At 36.7% G+C, this 26,969-nt stretch overlaps 1 protein-coding gene across 1 annotated transcript in view; it reads left to right on the plus strand.

Annotated features, from left to right (window-relative positions):
* The window catches only part of LOC127632816 (fibulin-2-like), an 80,205-nt gene extending 59,180 nt beyond the window's left edge, over positions 1–21,025 (plus strand). The window contains exons 9-17 of the mRNA XM_052111601.1: positions 2,699–2,833; positions 9,567–9,704; positions 9,910–10,053; positions 10,615–10,743; positions 12,980–13,105; positions 14,387–14,503; positions 15,090–15,218; positions 17,003–17,126; positions 19,658–21,025. Coding sequence (XP_051967561.1) covers positions 2,699–2,833; positions 9,567–9,704; positions 9,910–10,053; positions 10,615–10,743; positions 12,980–13,105; positions 14,387–14,503; positions 15,090–15,218; positions 17,003–17,126; positions 19,658–20,015 — 1,400 coding nt within the window. The 3' untranslated portion in view covers positions 20,016–21,025. The remainder of the gene's footprint in view (positions 1–2,698; positions 2,834–9,566; positions 9,705–9,909; positions 10,054–10,614; positions 10,744–12,979; positions 13,106–14,386; positions 14,504–15,089; positions 15,219–17,002; positions 17,127–19,657) is intronic.
* Positions 21,026–26,969: the final 5,944 nt, after the last annotated feature.

A 26,969-nucleotide genomic window follows, 5' to 3' on the forward strand; every position in this document is an offset into this window, starting at 1 on the left:
TACTTTGGGTTTAAATTGTACTTAAAAAAAAAAACAACAATTGCAATCACCCAAATTGATTGGAAATGACACCCAATAAAAATATTCTGCACACAAGTGATATTTACCTTGAATTTTCTATTTCTTCAAACATCACTTGTCTCATATTTTATCCCAAGCATGCTCTTCACTGACACTTTGACTTGGTTAACAAGCACACTAAAGTTTTTTTTTTTAAATAATGTGTAATATTGTTTAGTGTGGTGGAAAATATGCAATTACGTCATAATTTTTTATGTATAGAAATCATGTTCACACAACAAATATTAAAATGGTTTGTGTTTATTTTACTCTTTGTTTAGATGATTATGGTTTTATCATGATCGCTTGTATATTTATAATGTATTTGCATAGTTTAAAATTGAAATACTGGGTCTTGGACAAGACTAAAACAGTCAAATCTGCACATAAAAGGCATTTGAAAAGTACTAAAATATAATGATGAAGGCCTGGTGAAGTCAGTTTTAATGAGACCTTCATATAACAAAAAGAAAAAGTTGAAATCTTAGTTTGGAAAAGAAAAATAAAAAAAAAATCAGCTCCTGGGACAAATTGTCCAAAGTGTAAGAAACACCCAGTCCTTAATGCAATGTTTAAAGACTGCATGAATTTTTTTGACTAGCACAGTTTACTTTCCTGTAGTATTGATGTCTTTCTTGTTGAAATGCGAAGTTGTGGCAGGGCATTTCAAAGGCGTTATACCTTTATTTAAAATAGCCAATAGCCTTTAGTTGACGTCACAGCCATGGACATGATTTGCTACTTGTTATTGCTTGTTAATGTTATTGTCAGAAATAATTGGTATTAGGGGAAAGACGTTCTCCCCAAGCATTTGATTGGACAAAATAATGGAGTGCATGATGATGAGTCATATATATTTTTGGCCCATTTTCCAACAAGACAAAGACTGTTGTGTGATGTGTGTCATTAATTTCTGTAAAAAGTTAATATGGGGGTCTTTAATTAATCCTTTAAAATAAACTTGGGATCACTAGCAGTTGCACAAAACGTTGTGTATAATGTGCATATGTGTGTTCATTAGTCATCTCATATATACAGTACAGTCTGAAATTTACGTAAACATGTCAACATTTTTGCAATTCAAAACTAATGTGCTGTATAACACATTAGGCTGCAGGTTTCCAGTGAAATGTCCAGTTGGGGGGCGCCAAAAGCGAGTAAAATTGTGTCATATTCAGATTTAAGGTGAATTTTAGATGGATGTTTTTAAAACATAACTCCCTAATGTAAAACTTTTGCCTGAACCTATCCAATAGTTTTTTTAAAATATAAATGAGACATTAAATAAGACATCCTTACCTTGTCAATGCTTAAACCTCTAACCATTAGTGTTTTAAAATGCAGAAGCAAAATTAAAAATCACATTTTCTGAACCAACCACATAATTTCGTGTCACATAGGTGAGCTGCTACACAAGCTAATCATGTTGGAAGTACATATAACATGGACATATAACAAAATAACAACAGGAATATAGAGTTTGGTTCAAAATGTTAAACCTGCAGCCATCTTAGTGGTCATCATCAGCCTCTCATCTTAAGCTCACCGATCACAGACAGGACTACTGATATAAAGTTCACAGCCCATAATCCTCATTGCTTGCACTGCAGTCACATCACTTTGTGTTAACCCCTCCCCATTGCCTCCAGTCTGCAGAAATACACTATTCATCTCATGCATGCCTTCTAATGCATTTCATAGCACCACATTTTTAAGGCGATTCCCCATATTGTTACGATAAAGCACATTTTTGAATAAGCACCACGGCTCAAGTATGTTTATGAGGCAGCTTGTTGACACTTCCAAAAGCGTGCCAGAGCTGCTTTCTACTTGTCTGTTGGGACTAAACAATATGTACAGTACATTTCAGAGAGTCTACTGCCCATAGTTTGCAATCTGACCACCTAGGGAACTACACAAATGGCAGCACCATTGCCCCAACTTCCTGCTGACCCAGAGAATACACTTGACTGAATGACTATTACGGTCCTATATGATTGTTGCTTGTCAGATTGTACAACATGATCCCAGTGAGATCTCAGGTAAAAGACGTGACATTATGACAGACTGTACGATACACTTTGTAGCGAAGGCTCCAAATCTAATGGACAGTGTTTTCTTCTGGAAATGCAAATCTAGTCTATCTAAAAATGTGTTCAAAATCATTGCTCTCTCTAAGTTGTGACAAGCCATTATGTGGAACCCAGAAAAAGTACCATGTGCTCTTTTTTTCTGGCCTAATGCACTGTAGCCAGCAGAAAGCACAAACATTTCCACCCTGTTCCCTGAAGTTATTTACTCTGGCAATAACATGACAGATTGAATCCTTTTCTTGGCCCACAAATCAGCCATTGTCTAAGCCTCAAGTAATTATCCTCTCATCTCTCTAGGCTGTGCCCGCTTTCCAACCTTGTTTTTGTTATTGCCTTCAATAAATCTAGCATACTGCGATCTTGACTCTTCATAGGTGTGAGAGAACATAAAGTAAACTGTTGAGCAAAACATTAAGACAAATCCCTGACATGAGCCAAAGAAACAGAACATCACCCGGCCTGTAAATGGCTGTTTAAAGGACTCTTGTTACTCCATCTGCTTTAGGGAAAAATGCTATACTGTCACTTGTGCTTTTGCTTCACAGATGTGAATGAGTGTATGATGAATACACACACCTGCAAGGTGGACGAGCGATGTGTGAACACAGTGGGAGCATTCATTTGTGAAAGGAGGATCTCATGTCCGAGTGGCTACCAGCAGAGTAATGGAGTATGTGAAGGTAAGTTAAGGGTTAAGTGATACATTTTTCTCTCTCACATGCACACTGACAGTGCAACAGAACCGTACAACATTAACACAGGGCTCCAGAGTAAGTAAATTACTATGACTTAAACATTTAAGAGCTAAACAGCTGTTTTTAGTTGCCAAATTACAGAATTGCATGGTTTTGAAGGTTGTTCAGAAGCAAGATAGAAAGCTGAGGGTAAAGAAAGACAGCAGATTAATATATATATATATATACACACACACACACACATTTCCCCCCCTATGAAAATGCAATCAGAGCTGCACAGTGATGCAAAAGGACAGAATAAATAACAAAAAGTCTTCCATCCTGCTCAAAGTCTTCAGATCTGTGACCAGTGTCTTTAAACACAACATCATCCCTACTCTAGAGAAGAGCCAGAAAGCATGCATCAATCTTTGCAGGAAAATGCAAACAATTTTGCAGGTCTTCTGCATTTAAAACAGGCCACAGCTGATCGCCCTAAGGCTCTTGCTTACCAACATCTAAAGCATGCAGCACTGTGTGTTTACACAAAGCATATGCCTAGACACATCTAACCATTTCAAATTACTTTTGAACACAGAGAAAACTTTGCAATAGTGTCTGATCTTGTCGGGACTTGGCAAGGTGCGTGCTAATAAGTGTGGAGGGATAATTATGATAATATCTGACAGAATGATGGAAATAGTAGAGTTTCACTAATTAGAGGCTTTGGAAAGATGAGACTTCTTGGTCTAATGTCATAATGCAGCATTTAAGATTTGGAATGGCCACCTAAAACCTGCAATTAAAGAGCTTGTGCATATATCTAAATGGGTTCGAAGTCTCTTTAAATTAATAGTTCACCCAAAAATGTTATTCTGCCATTCTTTACTCACCATCATATCGTTCCAAACCAATTTGACTTACTTTATTCTGCAGAACACAAAAGGAGATATTTTAGACTAGCAGATGTTGCAATCGCTGATTTCCATTCGATGGCAGTTGATAGCTACTCAATTTAAAGCTTAAAAAAGACCCCAAAAGTGTCATAAAAGGAAGAAAATGCGACTCATGCATCAAGACTATTTGCTTTGATTTGAGAGTGCATACTGACTTAATTTCAAACTGTTCATCAGATATAAGTGATCATATTGTGGCTGTCTGATGAAAAGCACGTATCTCCAAAAAAATGTGCTTTTCAAGAGCATGGAAAACTCGGAAAAACTTCGGGAAAATGGAAAAAATGAATCGAAAATGACATAATTTGTCACCTTTAGCACCATAACTAGAATTCTATCACATCTGTTAGTGAACTGTTCGATATTTTAATTGGACTTACATGGATTTTTATTAGCGAACGTGGACATACGTTTTTTTTTTATCATGGGTTCCAATGGCGCAAGTCCAGTTACAGACTCTAGTCTAACTGTCCATGTTCCCAGAACTCAGTTGGTAGGTTATCGATTGCTAGAGAATTTATTTTTGGGTATAATCTCGGCTTTCATTTTCTATTTTAGATCTAAATCAGTTTAATGTCTAGGGTTTCTAATCCGGTTGTTGAGAGGACAGTTCAGTTTCAAGATGCATTTTCCGGGTCCAATGCAAAAATTGTCCGAAATAGCTTTCACTCGCAAATATGGAAATCTGACTACTGTATATGACTGGTATAGTCTACTTTTTAAAGCCACCTGACATTGTGCGTACATGAATGGCTTTGGGTGTTAGGAAAATCACAGAGCCAGTGCAATGTAGGCAATCTCTTCATCACACTTCAGAAGGACAGCTGAGGTAGTTGACGCTTTTCAAAATATAAGGGCGGGACATACGCGGCTTTGATGGACACTTCTCAAGGCCAATGGAGATACTGATTAAACATCTTTTCATTGGTCATTATGTTGCACAATTCAAACAGTAGGAAGAGGTAATTCAGCGCATTCCGTCTATGTTAAAAAGTCAAAATTGCCAAAAATGGAGTTACGTGTTTTTCATCGGAGAGCGACGAAATGCCTTCAGAAGACTTGGGATATGACGCGCAAGTCACATGGACTACACTCTAAAAAAGATGGTTCTTGGAAGGTGCTTTACTGACCTTAATAGATATAGATTCATATCTCCCTCAAGAAGCCTTTTGTGCTTAGATTGGAGTGGTGGTGGTGTAGTGGGCTAAAGCACTAAACTGTTAAGCAGAAGGTTGTCGGTTTGATCCCCACTGCCACCACCATTGTGTCCTTGAAGAAGGCACTTAACTCCAGGTTGCTCCAGGGGGATTGTCCCTGTAATAAGGGCTCTGTAAGTCGCTTTGGATAAAAGCGGCTGCCAAATGCATAAATGTAAATGCTTAAATGGTTCTTTGCACAGGGGTTAGGGCTCTTTATTCCCACCCTTTTTTCTTTTTTTTTAAATAACTGTCAATAAATTATATCAAAGCCGCCGTGTGATTGGTTGACTCGCAGCGCTGGAGTACTGGCAAGCAACTCGACCAACCAATTTCACAGACTGTCAACACACGCTTCACAGGTAAACTTTACATATGTGTTTTTCAATATGTCCTTAAAACATTTTAACAATTACTAGTTTCAACAGGAAAGTTATCAGGGACAACAAATTGTATGAAGGAACTTTCCCCATGCCGTTATTATTTTAAACATTTGTATGACTAATTACGTAAAATCAATTTTCTTGTCGCAACATCCTCTATGCATTCAACAATTATATATTATTTTACTTTGAGCTTCTTAGCATCTAGATACAAATCAAACCCGTGTCCATTGTTCATCTCTCTCTGCAGGTTATATGACTGATGTATATATATATCCTCTATATAATAATTACAGAACGGATGAAACTATGCCTGTTATCTGACAACAGATAATTTAGTCAATGCTTAATAAAGGTAGCATCACAACAAATGGGTACATTTTTTTTACACATTAAAGTCCCTATAATAAGCGCTTTAAATTTTTTAATTTTCAAAATACAACTTTCTGTAACTGATGGTTTTCTACCCATAAAATTGTCTTTGTTTCTTTCTTTTTTTTTTTTTTTAGAGATCTCTACCAGAACATGCAAGTAAAACCAACTCAAGTGGTGAGCTGTCATGTTGTCATATTCTTTCAAATACTGACATTATTTTCTGATAAAGGAGGTAATATTTTGGATTTTATTGTGATTTCAGGTATCCACCCCATCAACGTCATTGTCTGCTTTGTTAACAGCATATGCCCGCATTAAAGTTATTATATTATGTAAGTTTTAAGTAATCCTTTTTATCTCTCTTGTTGTATATTTATTTTTGCCATGAATTTATGCACTGTAATTAATGAATATAATGTAATTTCTTTGTGGCATTGCTACACTATGTTTTTCAGCTGTGTTTGTTGAGGAAACTTCTCTCTGCTTAAGAGAGATAAAGGCTGTGATAAAGACTGAATTTGTGATCCATATAGAATTTTAGAATTTTTCACATATATTGTCCTTATTCTGAAACACTGACTCTGAACCGAATTCTGTATTTCTATCCAGACAGACTCTGTTGGACCCCACAACCTCATTACCTGCAGAGAGGGACTGCCACTCAATTACACCAAAATACACAGTAATGGATAGTGAAGACATCATAGAGAACTCGGAAGATATTTATGTGAATTTAGACTTCATTACATCTATTTTGTATTTTCATGAGATTTGCTCAACCTTAAAAGGATTATTCACTCAAAAACTTTTTCATCATTTAATCACCCTTGTGCCATCCCAGATGTGTATGAATTTATTTCTTCTGCTGAACAAAACTTAAGATTTTAGAAGTATATTTCTTCTCTGTAGGTCCATACAATGCAAGTGAATGTTGACCAGAAACATGAAGCTCCAAAAACACATAAAGGCAGCATAAAAGCAATCCAGTACTGAATGATTACCATATTCATATACTGTATATTTGTACAGTGGTATTTACATGGTACTCCAGGGTACTTCACAGAGTCCAGTGGTTTAATCCAGGTCTTCAGAAGTGATATGATGCATGTAGGTGAGAAACAGATCAATATTTAAGTCCTTTTTTACAATAAATCACCATTTTAACTTACTTCTTCTTTTTGGCGATTCACATTCTTCGTGCATGTCACCACCTACTTGAGGGGCTGGACAAAGATGAAGATTTATAGTAAAAAAGCACTTAGATATTGATCTGTTTCTCACCCACACCTACTATATCGCTTCAGAAGACAGATTAAACCACTGTAGTCGTATGGATTACTTTAATGCTCCCTCTATGTGGTTTTTGAAGATTCAAAGTTCTAATCAACATTTATTTGTATTATATGGACCTTCAGAGCTGAAATATTCTTCTAAAAATCTTAATTTGTGTTCAGCAGAAGAAAGAAAGTCATACACATCTAGGATGGCATGAAGTTGAGTAAATGATGAGAGAATTTTCATTTTTGGGTGAACTATCACCTTAAAGGATTTGATGTCAGTATGGAATAAAAATACTCTCTCTATAAAAAATACAAAAAGAACAAGTTTCAATTCCAATCTTCATGTGTGGAGCAATGTAGTGGTCTACTATTTAATTTGCATATGCATTTATTTACTTTTTCACATTATGTATTTGTTCATGTTTTTTTAATGTGTATGATTTTTGTAAAATTTGAAATTGTAATAGAAAATAAAAGTAAACTTAATGAATATATATGCTTTGCTTTTATATATTTATTTATTTGTTTGTTTATATTTAAAGTAAACCCATACTTGAGGCTATAATGTTTTATAGCAGCAGATATATAGAGGGGTAAAAAAAAAAAACCTTGCCTCAAAAAGATTCTATATAGCACTTTTGAGTTTCTTTAAAGCACTTTCAAAGAATGGTTCTTTATGGAACCTTTTAAAAAGGTTCTAATTAGCACCAAAAATGGTTCTGCTATTGTTACAAGTCGAAGAACCCTTATTTGGTACTGTTTAGAACCATTTTTCTTAAGAGTGTAATTTTATGATGCTTTAGGGTTCTTTTCAAATATTTAAAGTGAGCCACTATCAACTGCACTATCAGCTGTATGTAAATTGTGATAGCGACATTCTTTAAAATATCTCCTTTTGTGTTCCGCAGAAGAAAGAAAGTCCTATTGGTTTAGAACAACATGAGGGTGTGTAAACATTGACAGGATTTACATTTTTGGGTGAACTACCCTTTTAAGGCAAGTCAGTTCACTTGGCGGCCATCTTGGAAACACCCTTACAGGCATATAATATAAGTACAGCTCCTATCTACTTAAATGAGGAAATTTCTGGAACTGTTGGTTAAGATTACGTTTAAATAATGAATTTCAAATCAGCAATAAAATCTTAATAGCATATTTCAAACTGGTCAAGTAATGCACATTCTATAGAGTAAACAAACAGTCAGTGCCTCTATCAAAAAAGATTGGCTCTTTTAACTGAAAGGAAGTACTTCTAGTCTTACCAACACCAAATTGAGCATATTCTCTCATTTCATTTTTCTACCAGTGGTCCATCTCATTTATTTTAATGCAGAGTGTTTGCTTTGGTAAGGGTGATAATCAGTTTGGGTTACATACAGTTCCACTGTTCATTGGAAATAGCAGTGATTACAAGCGTGCGCTAAACAGTGTGAATGACTGGCGAAACGTGCTGGGGTTGAGATCAGCTGCCTTATAAATGTGAGTGTGCTTTCTTGTCATCTTATTGAGTCACAGTGCCACCTACTGAGAACTTCTAACCTGTAATTGAGGAAAAACCATCTCCTCATAAAACCATCTCCTCATAAATAGGCCAGTCTTTAATTATTTGTTTATTTGTCTATGCTTACCAAATTTGATGAGGTGTACAGATTTCCCTGAGGTTTTTATTGGGACAGTTCACCCCAAAAATTAAATTTCTGTCATCATCTGTTTCCATGGGATATAAACAGAGAAGTTTGTGTCTGCCCCTCCTCAAAGGGATATTTCACCCAAAAACTAAAATTCTCTCATCATTTACTCACCCTCATGCCATCTCAGATGTGTATTACTTTCTTTCCTCTGTAGAACACAAATGAAGATTTTTTGATAAATGTCTCTGCTCTTTTGGTCCATACAATGCAAGTGAATGGGTGCCAACATTTTGAAGCTCCAAAATCAACATAAGGGGAACATAAAAGTACACCAGACAACTCTGGTGGTTAAATCAGTGTCTTCTGAAGCAATATGATAGGTGTGGGTGATAAAAAGTTCAATATCTTTTTCTTTCACTTTCACTTTCTCCTTCTTCTGTTTATTTGTAATTCACATTCTTCATGTATATCGCCCCCTACTGGGCAGGGAAGAGAACGTATGACAAAACAATTACTTAAAAATGTATCTGTTCTTACTCACACCTATCATATCGTGTCTGAACACATGGATTTAACCACTGGAGTCATATGGATTACTTTTATGCTCTCTTTATGTGGATTTTGGAGCTTTACAATTTTGGCACCATTCACTTGCATTGTATGTGCCTACATAGCGGAAACTATCTTCTAATAAAAGGATTTGTGTTCTGCAGAAGAAAGAAAGTAAAACACATCTGGGATGGCATGAGGGTGAGTAAATGATGAGAGCATGTTTTTGGTGAACTATCCATTAAATAACAGCATCAATCTCAAAAGATAAACTAATCCTTCAGCCTCAGTGCAGGTATAGGACTGGGTGGCTTCCAGCTGTCTAGTCGATTGCCCTGGTTTGACATCTGGTGCTCTCTCCTCTCCTAGATGCTGATGAGTGTGTGATGCATACTCATAACTGTGGGATGGACTTCCAATGCCAGAATACTGATGGCTCGTTCGTGTGCATCCCGAAGCAACGCTGCCTCGCAGGCTTCACTCAGGACTTACACGGCAACTGCATTGGTAAACAGGGCAGAGAGACCTAGAGTCATTCAGTGTCCTCTAGTGGACACATGCACAAACTGCATCACAAATCCAATTACAAATGTGGTAATTACAAATTACTAACAAATTAAGCTAAGCCACTAAAAATAGAGTTAGAATTGTTTTAATAAAAATGAATTGTTTTCTTCGCTTCCATATTACATAAGAACTCTCTCTTTTATAGACATAGATGAATGCAGCAGTGTGAGAGAACCATGCACTGCTGGCTTTAACTGCATAAACACGGTGGGCTCGTACACCTGTCAGCGCAAGACTGTCATATGCAGTCGAGGATATCATTCCCGCCCTGATGTGGCACGTTGCATTGGTGAGGATGTACACAAATTGAGCTAATGATATCGTCTATCGCCTCCCCCCTAAACGTAACCCTTACAGAAACCTTTTTTAAATGTATTTTAATACTGTGATTAAATTATGTTTTTTAAGCTGTTTTTTAATGTCTGGTCCCCACAAGGTAGGCGATTTCACGTTTTACTGTCAGTAGTGGGCAAACCTGGTTAAATACACACTGCTAGAGATTTTTGAGATTTTTATAAAAAAAAAAAAAGTGATACAAATTTGGATTTAATGCTGAAAAAATATGATTCCACTTGTTTAAACAACATACATATTACTATTACACAGTACTGTGGTGGCTCCATGGAACAGCAATGGTATTAAATGATAATACCATGGTACTGAATGATTACCATATTCATATACTGTATATTCGTACAGTGGTATTTACATGGTACTCCAGGGTACTTCACAGAGTACCATCGTATTACTATGGAGTATAGAGTACCATGATACTTTTTGGTGCTTCTTTGTTATTGTATTCTTGTGAAGGTTGCAAGAACTAGTAAGATTGTTGAATGTCGGTTTGCAGATGTGGATGAATGTCAGACCACCACCCACCGCTGTGGACAGGGCCAGATCTGTCACAACCTGCCTGGCAGCTACCGCTGTGACTGTCAAACTGGATACCAGTACGATGCCACTCGCCAGCTCTGCATGGGTGTGTATTAACACACACATTAACACGCTATTATTATGTTGCTGGACTAAGAAAACACAACCTTGTCAGATTAGCAAGTGCATAGAACAACCTGTGCTGAGTGCAACTTGTTTTTTTAGACATGCAAAATGACCTTACAACAGGGTCAGAAATGAATCATGGCTTGGGGCAAAAATGGCACTTAAAATGCCCAAAATGCCCAAGTTATTTAAAATGTGAGGGCAAAAATGCCTCTGTAGTACTGTCAGAAATTAACTTTTATTTATTTAAATCTCACAGGATGTAATTATTATTATTGTTATTATAATAATATTATTATTATTATTTATAATATTCTTTGGCATTGTTGTTTACATCTATGAGGTAATATTTTTTTCTAACCATTTAAAACAAACTGTCTCATCTGTTGACTTCGATTTACTTGATCTAATTTTCAAGAATTTTGAAAAAAAAAATATTTTTGAGAATTTTACCTCTTTCCCTAAATATCAACTCATATTTTATGCCATACTATTTTTTAACAAACAATATATTAGGGACTATATCAGATGTTAAAAAAAACAGAATAGAGGAATTAATTGAGAGAGATTTTTTTTCCCTCACATTTTAAATTTCTGGGGCATTGCTATCATTTTTTGGTAGCATTTTTGCCTCGAGCTCGCTTAATTTCTGACCCTGCATCGTAGTGATTTCCTTTGTTCATTTGTTGTCTAACATTGAGCTTCTGTGATGCTATTGAAAGGTTTAGTTAAAGGATTATTCCAGGTTCAATTCATGTCAAGCTCAATTGAAAGCATTTGTGGCATAGTATAACTTACCACAAAAAAAAATATTTTAAATTGGCCCTCCATTTCTCAAAGAAAAAAGAAAAAATCTTAGTTACAGGGAGGCATTTACAATGGAAATAAATGGAGCCAATCCGTAACCTGTTTAAACATTAGTTGTTTCAAAAGTATAGCCACACGACATAAAGGACATGCATGTTATCATGATCTAGTTTGCTAAAATTGCTTATAAATTTACACAGAAATGGTTACAATTTCGGTGCTATGACCATGTATTGTCATCAAACCCTAAAACCCTTAAATAACAGCAAAATGCCGATTTAAACAAATTTACAGCTCAAATGATACATGAGTTTTAACAGAATATTTAATGTAAGTGCTTTTATGAAAAAATAAGCTTCACATTTCTGCCTTTAAAACCTCCAAAAATGTTCCCCATTCAATCCCAATGTAAGTGCCTCGCTGTAACCTCGGCATTTGCTTTTTTTTTTTAAGAAAATATTGTTTTTTTGTGGTAATCAACATTATGCCACAAATGTTGTCGATTGAGCATAACTTCTCCTTTAAAGGGGTCATGACATGTCCATGACAATTTTATTATTTTAATATGTTTCTTGAGGTTCACTCATAATATTTAGGTACAAAAACAGTCATATATTTGTAAAACATTAATTTTTATCCTCATTCTGACCCTCTGTCAGAAACGCTCTTGTTTCGGTGCTACTTCTCCTTTAAGACTTGACAGTAAACGCCCACTGTTATGATTGACTCTCTGCTCTTGCTCTCTCCTCGCCATCTCACTGCTCACCGCTACTGGGCGGGGCCACAGAAGTGATAAGGTAAAGTAGGCATTGATGTGTTGTTGTGGAGGCAGTCTGATGTGCAGTGTGACATCATGATATGGAGGAAGTAGACAACGAGTCGTTCAGCTTGGTTTCAACAAATGCTGTTTTTGCAGAGAGGAGGAAGTACATGTCAAAAGAAAGTAAAATCTGATTCCTCATGTCCTGACTACTTAAGTTACTTTTATTAGTCACTCTCCAACACTTCTTAACATTAGCACATGTCCTAAATATGCTTTCTGTTGTATAACGGTATATTTTATACAGGAAACTAGCTTCTGTCTTTAAAAAATATATATGTTTCACTCATTCTTGGAGTATCCTAACCACTAGCAACAAAATACACTACATGCAGTGCTTAAAACTACAGTCTGGATATGGATGCATGACTGCGTTTCCCAAAGGACATCATTTTCTCTGTGGTTTGCTGGACAAGCAGCTTGCATATAGATGAAACTGACAGCAGCTTATGCTCCAGAGTGCGTGCAGATTATCCTAATCTTTTATCTCTTTCTGTTTCTATAGCAGAGTGAAAGAAGGGCAGAGAAATGCTCCCCAGACTTCAGCATGTCTGTAGACTAAAACAGTTATTTACACTTGTTCTGGCAGATGTAAATGAGTGTTGGCGGTACCCGGGCCGCCTGTGTGCCCAGACCTGCGAGAACACGCCAGGCTCCTACCAGTGCTCCTGTACCACCGGCTTCTCCCTGGCCTTTGACGGCAAGAACTGTGAAGGTACATCCATTTGCACTGGCACAACTGAATAAGGAAAAGTCTGCCTGTGAAGAATATGTGCTTTGAAAATTATGAAGGATTTGGTATGTACTCTGAGAGCATGAACGTTCTCTCTTTCTTATGAAACTGAACATGAAAGAATGAAAAACTAAAAAATGAGAGTGACAGAGAGCTGTCAGCCAAAAGACTTGTGTCTTTTCAATGAAGGCAAATCTATTAATTAATTCAGAGTTTATTTGAAGGACTTGGTGAGATCAGCAATATAAAAATATAAACAACAACACCATGTGTATTTTGGCAGATAAAATGAGTTAAAGGAATAGTTCGCCCAGAAATGAGAAATTTTGTCTTAACTTACCCTTATGTCATTCCAAACCCGTATGACTTTCTAATGTGGAACACAAAAGGAAAAATAATTAAAACTAATTATATTTTCAATGCAATGCCAATTGATAGTTACTTACTGTAAAGCTTATAAAAGGACCCAAAAGTATCAAAAAAGTAGTTTCATGCATCATATTCCAAGTCTTCTGAAGGCAAATGATAGGTTGATAGGTGATTTTTTCAGTGAAAATATTGTCATCTACCCTGTACACAGGATAAGCGGTTGACGATGGATGGATGGATATTGTCATCTGTTGCACGAGAACTTGAGTTGTTTGTAGAGCTAAGCATATTTTCGATTGTGAATGAGCTTCTTTAAAACACTCATGAACGTGCAACTGATGTCAAGATATTCACTCAAAAATGACTTAAAGGGATAGTTCACTTAAAAATGTAACTTCTCTCATCAATTACTCACTCTCAAGCAATCCCAGATGTGTATGATTTTTTGCTCTGTAGGTCCATACAATGCAAGTGAATGGTGGTCAGACCTTTGTAGCTCCAAAAATCACACAAATTAAACATAGTAGTAATACTTAAGGCTCCAGTGGTTAAATCCATATCTTCAGAAGCAATATAATAGGCGTGGAAGTCCTTTAACATCTTACAGTGAAAGTGGAAAGTAAAAAAGGACTTAAGTATTGATCTGTTTCTCACCCACACTTATTTTATTGCTTCTGTAGATATGGATTTAAACATTGGAGACTTATGGATTACTTTTATTTTTCCTGTATGTGATTTTTGGAGCTACAAAGCTCTGATTACTATTCACTTGCATTGTATGGACCTACAGAGGTGAGATATTTTTCTAAGTATGCAATAATTTGACATAGTCTTTCTACGCATATTAAGCTGGGAAGTGAGAAAGTAATTTAATATGTTTGTCTCATGTAACAGATCTTAATGAATGTGACAACAATCCCTGTAGTCAGGAGTGTGCAAACATCTACGGCTCTTACCAGTGTTACTGCCGATTAGGCTACTACCTGAAAGAGGATGGACACACATGTGAAGGTGAAGTGTTTTTAACGCCATACAGTTTTTTTAATCTTTCCAATTGTACCCATTAAGGCATCAACACAAGGATACATACTCATTACATGTTGATTAAAGTGATGATGTGATCTGATGGAGAGAATAGATCGATCCTATTTAGAATCATGTCATTAAGGATTGATTTTTCTTCGGCATTATCAACAGAAGTAGAAATTAGTTTTTTGCCAAAAAACATGAATGTGCTTTGAATGCTTTTCCACAGCACAGGATGCTGGTGAGTTGGTGTTCCAACAAGGCATTTTGGCTAACTTGACCAGGACTTCCATTGTTAACCAGCATAACCAAAATAAATAAAAAATAAAAAACATACTGGTCGACCAGCTTTACCAGTTAAGATTTACTTGCGAACAACATGGCTATGCTAGACCACCATCACGAACCATCCAAAAACCTGACTAGACCAGCATGGGGAATCTATGCTGGTTAAGCTTGTTTTATCGGCAGGGCATGTACCTGGTTATTGGACAGAGCCGTCTAACAGTGTGATGTTGTAATGACTAGTTTTCTCAATGATAAACTTAAAAAGCTCTTATTTGGTCTCTAGATATTGACGAATGCGCACAGAGCATCGGAAACCTCTGTGCATTCCAGTGTGTTAATGTCCCGGGTAGCTACAAATGTGCCTGCCCTCCCCATGGTTACTCAATGTCAGCGAATGGACGTACCTGTCAAGGTAACACTGATTTATTGCATCATATTACATATAACTGTTTGCTAACATCCCCTACATGAATAAGCACACTATACAGGAGGTTTAGGTTTTAATGTAAATCATGATTTTTTTAAAGCAGGCTATGATTAATGTTTATAGCTGGGTCATTCTATGTCAGCGAAACTAGAGGTTCTTGGCTCAAAATTTTGTTTTCTACATGTTCTGAGGTCTGTCCCAAAACTTGCTGCCTAGTGGCTAAAAAGTCAGATCCCTTCCAAGGCAGTATCCCAGCTAAAATGTCAACTCATTGTTGGCCAATTTGGAATGCTCCACATGCAACAACTCACTCAAAGTGTGTTTTACAAATAGCGCTTCTTAAGATATTTAGGCTACAAGAGTCCAAATTGAATAAAACCACAGCAGTTTATTGTGCAACCAAAATCCCAATAATAACCAGAAAAAAAATCAGATTCTGTGCATAACACAGAACTTTTATCTATAAACAAGCCCGAAATACACTTACGTATTTTGAAATTACAGAGACTTGGCTCCATTACAATCCCCTATATTTAAGAATGTGCTAAATTAAGCTTTTTATAGCCTACATTCACTAGGTTTTACCGATTAATCAGTGCCGATAGTTGCTTTTTGGAAATATCGCATATCGACAAATATCTATGCTGATAAGCGATATTTCCAAAAAGCAACTATCGGCACTGATTAATCGGTAAAACCGATATATCGGTCTACCTATAGTAGAAAGTCACTAGGTGAAAAATGTATATGTTCTGAGATGTTATTTTAGATAAACACACAAAACTTTCAGACTCTGTGGTGCATATTCCAACCAACACCTTTCTAAATGCTACAAAATCTTCATTCCGAGCCTTAATTTGTCTAATTGGTACATTGAGTTGCATTAGGCTAACCTCAGGTTCAACAAAACACAGCTCTGTGTCTTCCATCTCTGTCTGAAAGTTCACAAAATTGACAAAAATCCCTCAGGCTCTCAAGATAGGAAAGTCAATGAGAGGTGAAGAAGAGGCTCTGCATGCTCCCAGAGGTTAGCGCTAGCTAGCCTGCACCAAAATGAATTAGTCTGCGGATTGGAGCCGGCGAGCTATAACGAGGACTTTGCTTTTGTAAAATGAGATGCATAATTAATTACTTCTGGAGCAGCCAAAATTGACTCCTAGCTGACTTCAGCCATCCCTGACAACCCCATCCTGCTAACATTGATTGGGACTGGTGAAATATAACATGCATTGGAAATTTTTGCCTTAGAAAAGCTCAGTAAATTATATCAGCCTCACTTAGTTTATATTTACTCCTTGATATGCATAAAGTAACAGTAAAAAGGAATGGTATATTTAGGAATTCTTCTCTCGCTGGCATGCTGGGTCACTCTTACGTGTTTGCTGCTGTTTCAGTTAAATCCTGATGTATTGTAATATATTGAATCATGACGTGTATTGCTATACGTACTGTTTATTGAATCTTGAAGTGGTTGACAGTACCCAGCCCTAGTTTTTAAGGATGAGGGCATGTCACGCAGCCATATTGGCATGAATTTACAGTAGTTTAGGCTAGCTTCTACTAAGTTACAGATGTGTTTGGGCAAAAATACCACAGCATTTGGCCAAGATATGGCATGCGCTGTCTCCTTTCGGTTTAAAGCTGACAACCTATATATTTGCTATCTTAAATATGCATGATTATATCAATATTGGCATTGTATTATTTGCATTTAGAATAGTTTTTTCCTGCTGTCTTTTTAAGTTTTGTTGTTCCATTTTTATTTCCAGATATTGATGAATGTGCCGTTGGAACACACAACTGCTCTACTTCGCAGACCTGTTTTAACATTCAGGGAGGTTTCCGTTGCTTGTCCTTTACATGTCCAGAGAACTACAGGAGAGTGTCGGACATGTGAGTATGGCCCTCTGATTTTGAATCTGCCCACTCACAATCACAATCATGCAAAACAGATGTCGGCCCCAACAGTGAATCTGACATTGAGGCTGGATGTTTTCCAGTTGACACAGTAATCTGTGACACTACCCATTGATGAAAGAATCATTTTGCTCTATCAGTTTTCAGTAGGCCTGTCTCAATTATTATATCATTATCTGATCGTGGTTAATTGATCTTACTGTGGTTATTTGAGATAACCGCCATTATTGTGGACTTCAGTTCTAATCATATTTTACTGTCCAAATAAGGGAATTAGAAGTGAATACACAAATGCCACGAATGGCGTGTTTGTGTGTCTCATTTTCCAGTGTTAATGCATTATGTGAGCTGAGCACTTTAAATAAGAGAAGCTTCTGTAGAGCGCGTGAAGATGAATCGCTCTAATGCATGCACCGTCTGTGGAGGTTTGTGAAATATAAACAAGGTTGTTGATAGCAAAAGCAAAGTGTGCTGGTTTCAGTTTAATTTAAATATCGTGTAATGGCAAATGTTCTTGGTTGTTGCGGGCTCATACATGCAGTGTTAATGACACACAGTGGCAGCTTAGTGGAGTGCTTAGTCACAAAATGCAATAACACCGGGAAATGATACACACAAACACACTGTTCTTGGCATTTATATATATTTGCTTATAATTCCCTGATTTGGACAGTAAAATATGATAGGAATTTAAAGTGCACAAATAAATAAATAAATTGATCTCGTCTGACTCTGTCTTCTGCGCTAGCTTCTATACTATTTCAGCTACTCTTGGAACTTGGCAATTCGATACTGCAGATATTGTCGACTTTATTACAAATTGCTTGTTATGTTCCTCATTTGTAAGTCACAGTTGATAAAAGCATCTGCTAAATGACTAAATGTAAATTTGAGGAGACGCCCACTTACTCTATTTCTGTGGAGATGATAGAATGAAAAAACATGTTTTCAAATACACACAAAATCTCAAACGTCTTCATGCAAAATAAGGGCTTGTGAGTTTAATTTGAGAGCTTTTAAATAGGCTAACATGTGAAAGTGAAGAATTTAGCCCATAAAAATTTTACTATTGCACAATATATATAATATAATATAACGTAATATAATATAATAGCTATTCAAGTTGGCTGGGTTCCAAAAACAGCAGTGTAAATGTAAAATGGACCAAGAATATTTTATTTTATATTACATATGAATAAATGACTTGTTAAAGTGTGTGAAGCACACATACATCTTAAAAAGTAACAATTATTTTTTTTTTCATTTGACAATTAATTGGCAAAATCAATTAATTGGCAAAATCATGAAAAGCAATAAAACAAACAATTAATAGTCATAATAGTATAAGCCTTAAAATAGACAATTACTCATCACATTTGCAATTATTTGTTTATTTGATTTATTTGACAATTAATCATCAGTCCAATTTCACAATTGTGAATTACAAAAACTGATCAACTTTTCTGGTTGCATAATGGAGAAATTGGACATTCGGTAAATAAACATCCACATATTCTGTGGCTGTGAGTTTGTCTAACAAGTTATCGCACATCTGCACTAACGCATAGAATGAATGCGTATATTTTAACAGCCTTGTGCTGTGTTCATTGAGCCAACTTCTAACAGAGCATGATTTCTGCTAAGCAGGGCAAGGGAGCCAAATTGCTTTGATCAGGCTGTGGTTCAAAGAAACACGTCTGGGCAGTGTCAGTGAGGACTGTGATTGGAGGGAATTCCCACTGCTCACCATCAGCCCTTCAGAGATTTACAGCTTTATAACAGATTTAACAGCACAGACTGCAGGGGCAAAACACCTACAGTGACAGTAGTCATTTTAGGAGTCACTTTAGGAATATTCTGCTGTAAAACATGTTTGTTAATATTTGTAAAACACAATTAAGACCCTGGTTAAGTACCCTTTATGTACCAGATTTTCATTGATAATCAAGATGGCATTTATGTTCATGTATAATTTATTACTAGATTTTTACATTTTATACATCTTTACAGTTCAAATAATACACAAAGAATTAACGTCGGTGCTTTTAGATTTATAAGATTCACATTTCTTTAAACCCTCCAAAAATTGGCCCCATTCACTTCCATTATAAGTGCCTCACTGTAACCTCGATAGTAGTTAGTAGGGCAGAACAGCTGAAAGATGCGTTTCGCCACTTAACATATGGGAGTACAATTGATTGTCGATCCGCACAACCTGTTGTAAAGGCACGAATATGCTAGTGGTGAGTATTCATGTCGCTTTTTGTGTGAAGGGTTCATTTGTCGGCAATTCGTCTCACTTTTCGCATTGCGTTCGATGTGAAAGGGCCTTAACTATGATCACTAGAAATAGTGCCTTTACTAGCACCACTAATCATTTTTCACAGGTATGTGAAATGACAAAACGACTAAAAGGATATCTAATGTAATAAAAAAATAAAAAAGTGGTTTTAGATGTTTAACTATAAACAAGTTTAACTTTTCAGACTTTTCTCATATCTGTTTAGACGCTGTGAGCGAATAAGTTGCCCCAACTTCCAACAATGCCAGACCATGCCATTGCGCATCACATACTACCAATTGAGCTTCCAAACCAACATCGTCATCCCTGCTCAGATCTTCCGCATCGGACCCTCACCTACCTACTCTGGTGACAACATCATCATCAGCATCCCATACGGCAACGGAGAAGGCTACTTCAGCACGCAGAAACTTAACAGCTTCACGGGCGCTGTGTACCTGCACCGCCAGGTGCGCGAGCCGCGGGACTTCCTCATCGACGTGGAGATGAAGCTGCTGCGTCAAGGAACTTTCACAACTTTTCTGGCCCGAATCTACGTGTTCATCACAGCAAACTCCATGTGATATTCTGCTCTTCTGTGACACCTTTGATTTCATATGTTACTCAACTCTTCAAGCTTCTGCCTTGAAGTGGTTTGTTACCTGGCAGTTCTCTGGGCTTCTCTTTGCTTAATGGATTTTGCTTGGAGAGACTTTGATGGGACACTTCCAATGGGATTCAACCGCTTTTGAGTAGAGTGGGAACAAACAGGATGGAGTGCTGAGACTGACATAAACACTCTGCTTTTAAAACTCCTAGTTTTTCCTCTTCAAAAGCATTGAAAGTATTTTACACCAAATGCTATTTATACCGTACCAATTTATCTTGATTACCTGAAACTGCTTTTTATAGCACTTCAATACATTTCTAACAACACAATGTTTCTCATCGGGGTTGGCAGGATACAGCTGAGGCAGACTTATACATTTCACAAAATTGTATTGCTGTCACAGTTCTTCTGTTGACCCTTAAAGCACTGTCACCTCATTTGAACGTCTCAGAATTTCACAACTCATTTGAAACAACTGATAAAGTGTATTTGAAAATGTATCCATCACAACTCGAGATCATACCCGACTACAAAAGAGAACATTGTGTAATCATTTCTGTAATCATCGTGTTAAACACTTGCAGTTAAAATGTGTTCTGTTTTTTTCCCCGTAATATTTGTTTTTCGAAAAATGTGCTCTCTTGGTACCTCTTAGTGCAGAGTAAACAGTTTTAGAAACATTCCACATGCACAACTGAAGAGTGTGTGAGCAATGAAATGAGAATGTTTCATTGTTATACATATTTTTTTATGTCTTTAATTTGTAGTACTGCACCCATTTTTATGTATTACTGTCTCGGAAATTCAACTCAGGGTATAAGCGTACAATCATCTCACCATTCTCTTGTGCACAGTATATCTGAAATCATAGTTCAGGCTATTGATATTGATATATGATAGTGTTTCATACATGTTTCATCAATGCTTCAGTATCTCTGACTTCCATTGTTGTCTAATACTGAGTTTATTGCTCTGGTTCAATAAAGCAACACCAACTTTTCTTAGTGTCTTTAGTTGTTACTTGAGGTGTTTTTCATTTTGTTTGACCAGCGGTTCCTTCTTGAAAAATGAAACATTGCCTTCTAGTGGTGAAAGTAAAAACTACAGATTATAGCCAGAGGCTCCCTTTCCTATCTGCATCAGCTATTTTATTATGCATCATCTTAATTTATGATGACATGATTGCACTCGTAATGGAGAATTTTTGTATTTTTTTTAAATCTGTGTTTTAAATCCTCCAGGATGTGCACCACTTTTCTGGTCTAAAAAGCAAAAACAACTCAGTATTATGGTTTTGGCATTTACCGGTGGAAAGGCGGACAGTTCTGGGCTTTTGGAGCCGCCTGAAGAATTGAGGTGCTTTGCTTGTTACTCTAATTTTGTTTTCCGTCACAGTCCTCATCAGACCTTTGTGCTATCATTTGTTGTCGCACCCTGGAGGCCTCTCATCCCTGCCTCTCATTGTGTAGGTATCGGAAAGGGCGTGCATTGCTCAAAGTCAGCAGCATGGTTTTGTATGTTGTACATCCCTTCTGATAACCTCTGCCTGCTATCAGCTAAGTGGGATGAATTATACAATTTGTCAGTATAAATCACACATACACTAGCCAGTTTGAATACACACTATGACTGTAGACGTCGGTCAGGAAGTATGGTAATTGCTATTGAGTCAGGGAGAGCATACACTGCACCCTAATTAAACAATCTTATAGGAGGGTAGGATAGTTCACCCAAAGATTAAAATCATGCCATCATTTAATCACCCTTGTGTTGTTCCAAACCCATACAGGTTCCACTTTCTTCCATTGAACACGAAAAGAGGTGTTAAGCAGAACATTAGCCTCAGTCACCATTCACTTTTCCATACTTTTGTAACAAATTGTCACAAACGCCTAAAACCCTAAATAAAATGACCATTAATGGAATAGTTCACCCAAAAATGGAAATTCAGATTTTTAGAAGAATATCTCAGCTCTGGAGGTCCATACAATGCATGTGAATGGGTGCCAAAATTTTGTAGCTCCAAAATCCACATAAGGGCAATTTAAAAGTAATCCATACAACTCCAGTGGTTAAATCAATGTCTTCTGAAGCTATATGATAGGTGTTGGTGAGAAACAGACTCTTTTATTTTTTTACTATTAATTCTCCTTCCTGTTCAGTCAATCTCCACATTAGTTTCACTCTCCCATTCTTCTTCTGTTTTTGTTGATTGCATATCACCCCCTACTGGGCAGATAGGGACGTACAGACGCCACTGGTTGATTGCATACAGCTTCAAATGCGCATTTGTTGACACATCTTAAATGGAATAGTTTTTAATGCTATCAAAATGTAAAAAAAAAACATGAATCAGTTTCATGAATCAAACTGCTTGTTTATTATAAAAACTAAAATGTTGAATCCTTTTAGAAACCAAGACATTTTCTCTGCGTACACAATCGATGTAGGTGCTTGGAGCCACTGATCCCGAGTCAACTTTTCTCATCCTATTCTTCCAGTTACAGGGAGCTGTAACACGGAGCAGTTCGGCTGCATGAGAGAGTATTTGACCCTGTGTATCATGTCGTGGCCAGTGACAGACTAGTCTTAGAATCCCTATGCCTAAACACGTTTACTTGTTTTAATGCATTGTGTATTTGCAGATGAATCATTCACGTTTCACTCAACAGAATGTTGACCTCATAAACACACATTTTTCCTGGCTTATATAGCTAATGTACATGCGTGTTAGTGAGTTGATTGACAGGCGATGTCTGTATCTAAAAGGTGATTGGCTCTTTTACCTGAAAGGTGGGACTTCCTTTCTACATCCATTGACTGTTAGGTGCTAGAGCCTTTTGGTTGGGCTTTCCAGTTTTTCACATTCATTTGTTTAGAAGTGACTGGTCTTTGCTAAATAGTCTTTGGCCTCACACACTTTAGAACTGCAATGCCCATCATACTCTACGTCTCGTCCCCAAAGTTTGCGCACCTTTACACCTGATTTCTCGCAATACAGGGAAAGAGGTGTACAAAAGCAACGCGTTACTTTATTTTAAAAATAGCTCAGATATTATGGTCTAAAATAAAATAAATATACTGTGTTACTTTACTTGTTACTTGAAAAAGTAATCTGATTATGTAACGCTTGTTACTTTAAACACATTACCCCAAAACTGCTTGGGAGTGTGCTGCTTTTTACAGATCATCTTCCCTCTTCATGCTTATCTGAGTGGCTAAATATATATTATTGTGTTTCTGGAAAGCAAGTGCTCAGCCCAAGGAGGGGAAGCCACCAAGAGACACATTGGCTATTCTTACGATAAAGATGCTCACAGGAAGTTATGAACCTTGCGATAATATTCACAGGAAGTCTTTAGGATTGTCTAATTTTTGGCCTGAGTCGCTGTTAATACAAGAATGCTGTGGTACAGTACTTAAGCTGCAAGGGGCTTTATACAATGACCCTGAAAAGCATTCTGACACATAAACCACAAAATATGAATTCAATTGCATCGATGTAAAACTATCAATCTCAAGAGTCATCTGCAAAGAAATGATAATAGACCTTTTCTCACTATTAGCTTCACCTTTTTGCAAAAGCATTACTTCTAACCAACTGGCAATGAATGTGTTCTCATGTGTTCTGACAAAAATCAGTTTAATCAAATAAAGAAAACAATTGGACAATGTGTGTCAGTTCATCACTTGCACACATCGGATAAGCCAGTAAGAACCTCGGTAAAGGTGTTTGTGTGTAACACCACATCAGGGTAATGAGAAAATGTAAATTTACTGTAAACATTACCTATAGACATTTCCCACTAATGACAATCAGAAAGTGTTCCAAACTTCTTCTGTCTTAAAGGGACAGTTCACCCTAAAATTTAAATTCTCTCATAATTGTCTTACCTTCATGATATGTGTATGTCTTTCTTTCAGCTCTGTTGGTCCATACAATGCAAGTGAATGGGAGCTAAAATGGTGATGCTCCAAAAAGCACATAAAGACATCATAAAAGTAATCCTTATGACTGTGTTTAATCCATATCTCCAGAAGTGATATGATAGGTGTGGGTGAGATACAGATATTTAAGGCCTTTTTTGCTAGAAATGATTCTCCCTGCTCAGTAGGGGGTGATGCATGAAGAATGTGAATCACCAAAAACACAAAAAGAAGAATGTGAAAGTTAAAGTGGAGATTGACTGAGCAAGGAGGAGAAATTTATAGTAACAAAATGACTTAAATATGTATCTGTTTCTCACCCATACCATTATATCTCTTCTGAAGATATTGATTTAACCTCTGGAGTCCTATGGGTTACTTTTATGATCCCCTTATGTAGATTTTGGAGCTTCAAAGATTTGGTCTCCATTCATTTGCATTGTATGGACCTACAGAGCAGAGATATTCTTCTAAATATGTTAATTTGTGTTCTGCAGAAGAAAGAAAGTCATACACATCTGGGATGGCATGAGGGTGAGTAAATTATCAGAGAATTTTACTTTTTGGGTGAACTATCCCATTAAGTTAATTTATTTCAGAAGTTAACCTAACATCTCAGTGAAATGTTTGAAAGTGTAAACATTTTCTTTTAAATTTATACTACTTGGATTGATATTTTGTTTTCTAATTTGCATTAATACTTTAGTGACTTAAGTGTCCAAATGTTTTTTGAAGCCACTATATAAAACTAAAGGCATTGATTTACTTTCCCTAACTGGGTCCAGCAAAGATCCACATGCAATATCACTGCAGTGACAATCAACATTACAACAGTGAATACTTTACTTAAATACTTTGCTCCTCTGAAGTCAAAGAACTGACAGGCCCAAGATTTGGTATAACTGTTTTTGATAGCCATTGAAAACACATCAAACCCTTATACTAAAAAGAAAACCTGGGATCTGTCAAATATAGTACATGTGCTGTCACGCTTGTGACAAAATACAAGTTAATTGCTGAAGTCGATCATTAGCGGTGCTATTCGAATGCCCTTCAGCAACATCTGTTTTAATTCTTTGATGCCAATCACACTAAATTTTGCATCTTTAATCTGCATGCTTTCAGATTCACCATTTTGTTCTTTTCACCCTTGTCGCTTACTTTTCTCCATACTTGATTTTAATCAATGAGACTGGTAAAGCATCTGAGCTCAGTCAATAAAGGCTTAAAGAGGGTGTAATTAAATTAAATTGAATTGCACAGGCACAGAGGCACTTTCTGTGTGTGAGTACGTAGGATGGTGGTGCTCATGTTCTATTCACCCTTAAAGACTCAAACTGGGCCACAATTTGCTAAATCTGAAGATAACAGGGGAGACTATTACCTGTGTATGTCGAGCTGGGTCAAATCAAAAGCTTTCATCAGTGGCTGGTCACTCCAGATTGATAGTAAGTGTTGGACTTCAAACGCCTTTGAGTTAGACATCAGTTCCCCTATCATGACCTTTGCATGCTCCTCAGGTTAGCTTGAAAGTATGATTCTAATTTGCTGTGTTGCTGTTGGAACACTGACAGTCTCTCAGGCTGACTAACATTAGAACAAGGGCATCTCTATTCGTTTATGCCTACTCACTACAATAAATGGTGAATGTAGCGATGACAGCAACATGCAAAACACGGGTTGATGACAAGTAATTTTCTGGGTTCAATGCAAGTTAATCTCAATCGACAGCATTTGTGGCATGATGTTGATTACCACAAAAAATTATTTCGACTTGGCCCTCCTTTTCTTTAAAATAAGCTAAAATATGGGTAACAGTGAGGCACTTATAATATAAGTGAATGAGGCCAATCTGTTAATGTTAAAATACTGTTTCAATAGTATAGCCTCAAGACTAAACATTATGCATGATTTTAGTGAGATCAAATCATTACTTACATTTTCTGTGTAATGTTATCTAATTTTACAATTTCACTGGCATGACAACTTAACGCCATGAACCGTGTAATACCAGTAAGTGGCTTTATATCTCAAATAATACATACATTTCCAAAAATTGCCACCATTCGTTTTCATTGTAAGTGTCTCACTGTAACCTCAATTTTTTTAAAAATCTAAAAAGGAGGGACGAGTCAAAATAATTTTTGTTGAAATCAACATTATTTTACAAACATTATGCTGACAATAGATCTTAACTTGTATCGAACCAGGAATATTCCTTTAAAGTGTAACTGGTCACCCAATGTATAATTCCACCTCTGCAGAATAGTGCAATACTCTTGTTCCAAGCTCCAATATTGTTAATCGACTGTATATGCTTCTGCTTAAGCCATCAGTCCATGCTGTTTCAACTTTAAGAAAAAGATGTTTAATAGCTGAATTCATGGTGAAGAACTACAAATCCCAGAATCCCAGTAATTATACATATAGGAGTGGTGGTGAAGTAGTGGGCTAAAGCACATAACTGGTAATCAGAAGGTTGGTGGTTCGATCCCCACAGCCACCACCATTGTGTCCTTGAGCAAGGCACTTCACTCCAGGTTGCTCCGGGGGGATTGTCCCTGTAATAAATGCACTGTAAGTCGCTTTGGATAAAAGCGTCTGCCAAATGCAACCCTGTATCACATGAAATACGTTCTGAGGAAACTATTTTGCAAATCGCAATTACGTATTTCATGTGATACAGGGTTGGCCAAATGCAGAAATGTAAATGTAAATAAATCAGGGCAAAAGAGCTCTGCAGCAACCGCCTACTTTTATGACACACTGTGAATGAATCCTGGCACCGCCCTTTGCTAGGGTTTAATTTGGGTAGGCCCAGGCCCACCCAGAAAATTACAGTAGATTCTTTGACTTAAAATATATATTTATAAAATAGTTTATAAATATATATAAACTATAGCCTTGCTTTTAGATACCAATAAGAGTGTGGTGCTCTCCGTCCTGGCTAGGTGTTCCACAACCCGTTACAAATGTACTTTTGAGCTTGAAGCAATTTGTT

Source organism: Xyrauchen texanus, chromosome 39 (assembly GCF_025860055.1).
Source record: "Xyrauchen texanus isolate HMW12.3.18 chromosome 39, RBS_HiC_50CHRs, whole genome shotgun sequence".
Classification (NCBI taxonomy): Eukaryota; Metazoa; Chordata; class Actinopteri; order Cypriniformes; family Catostomidae; genus Xyrauchen; species Xyrauchen texanus.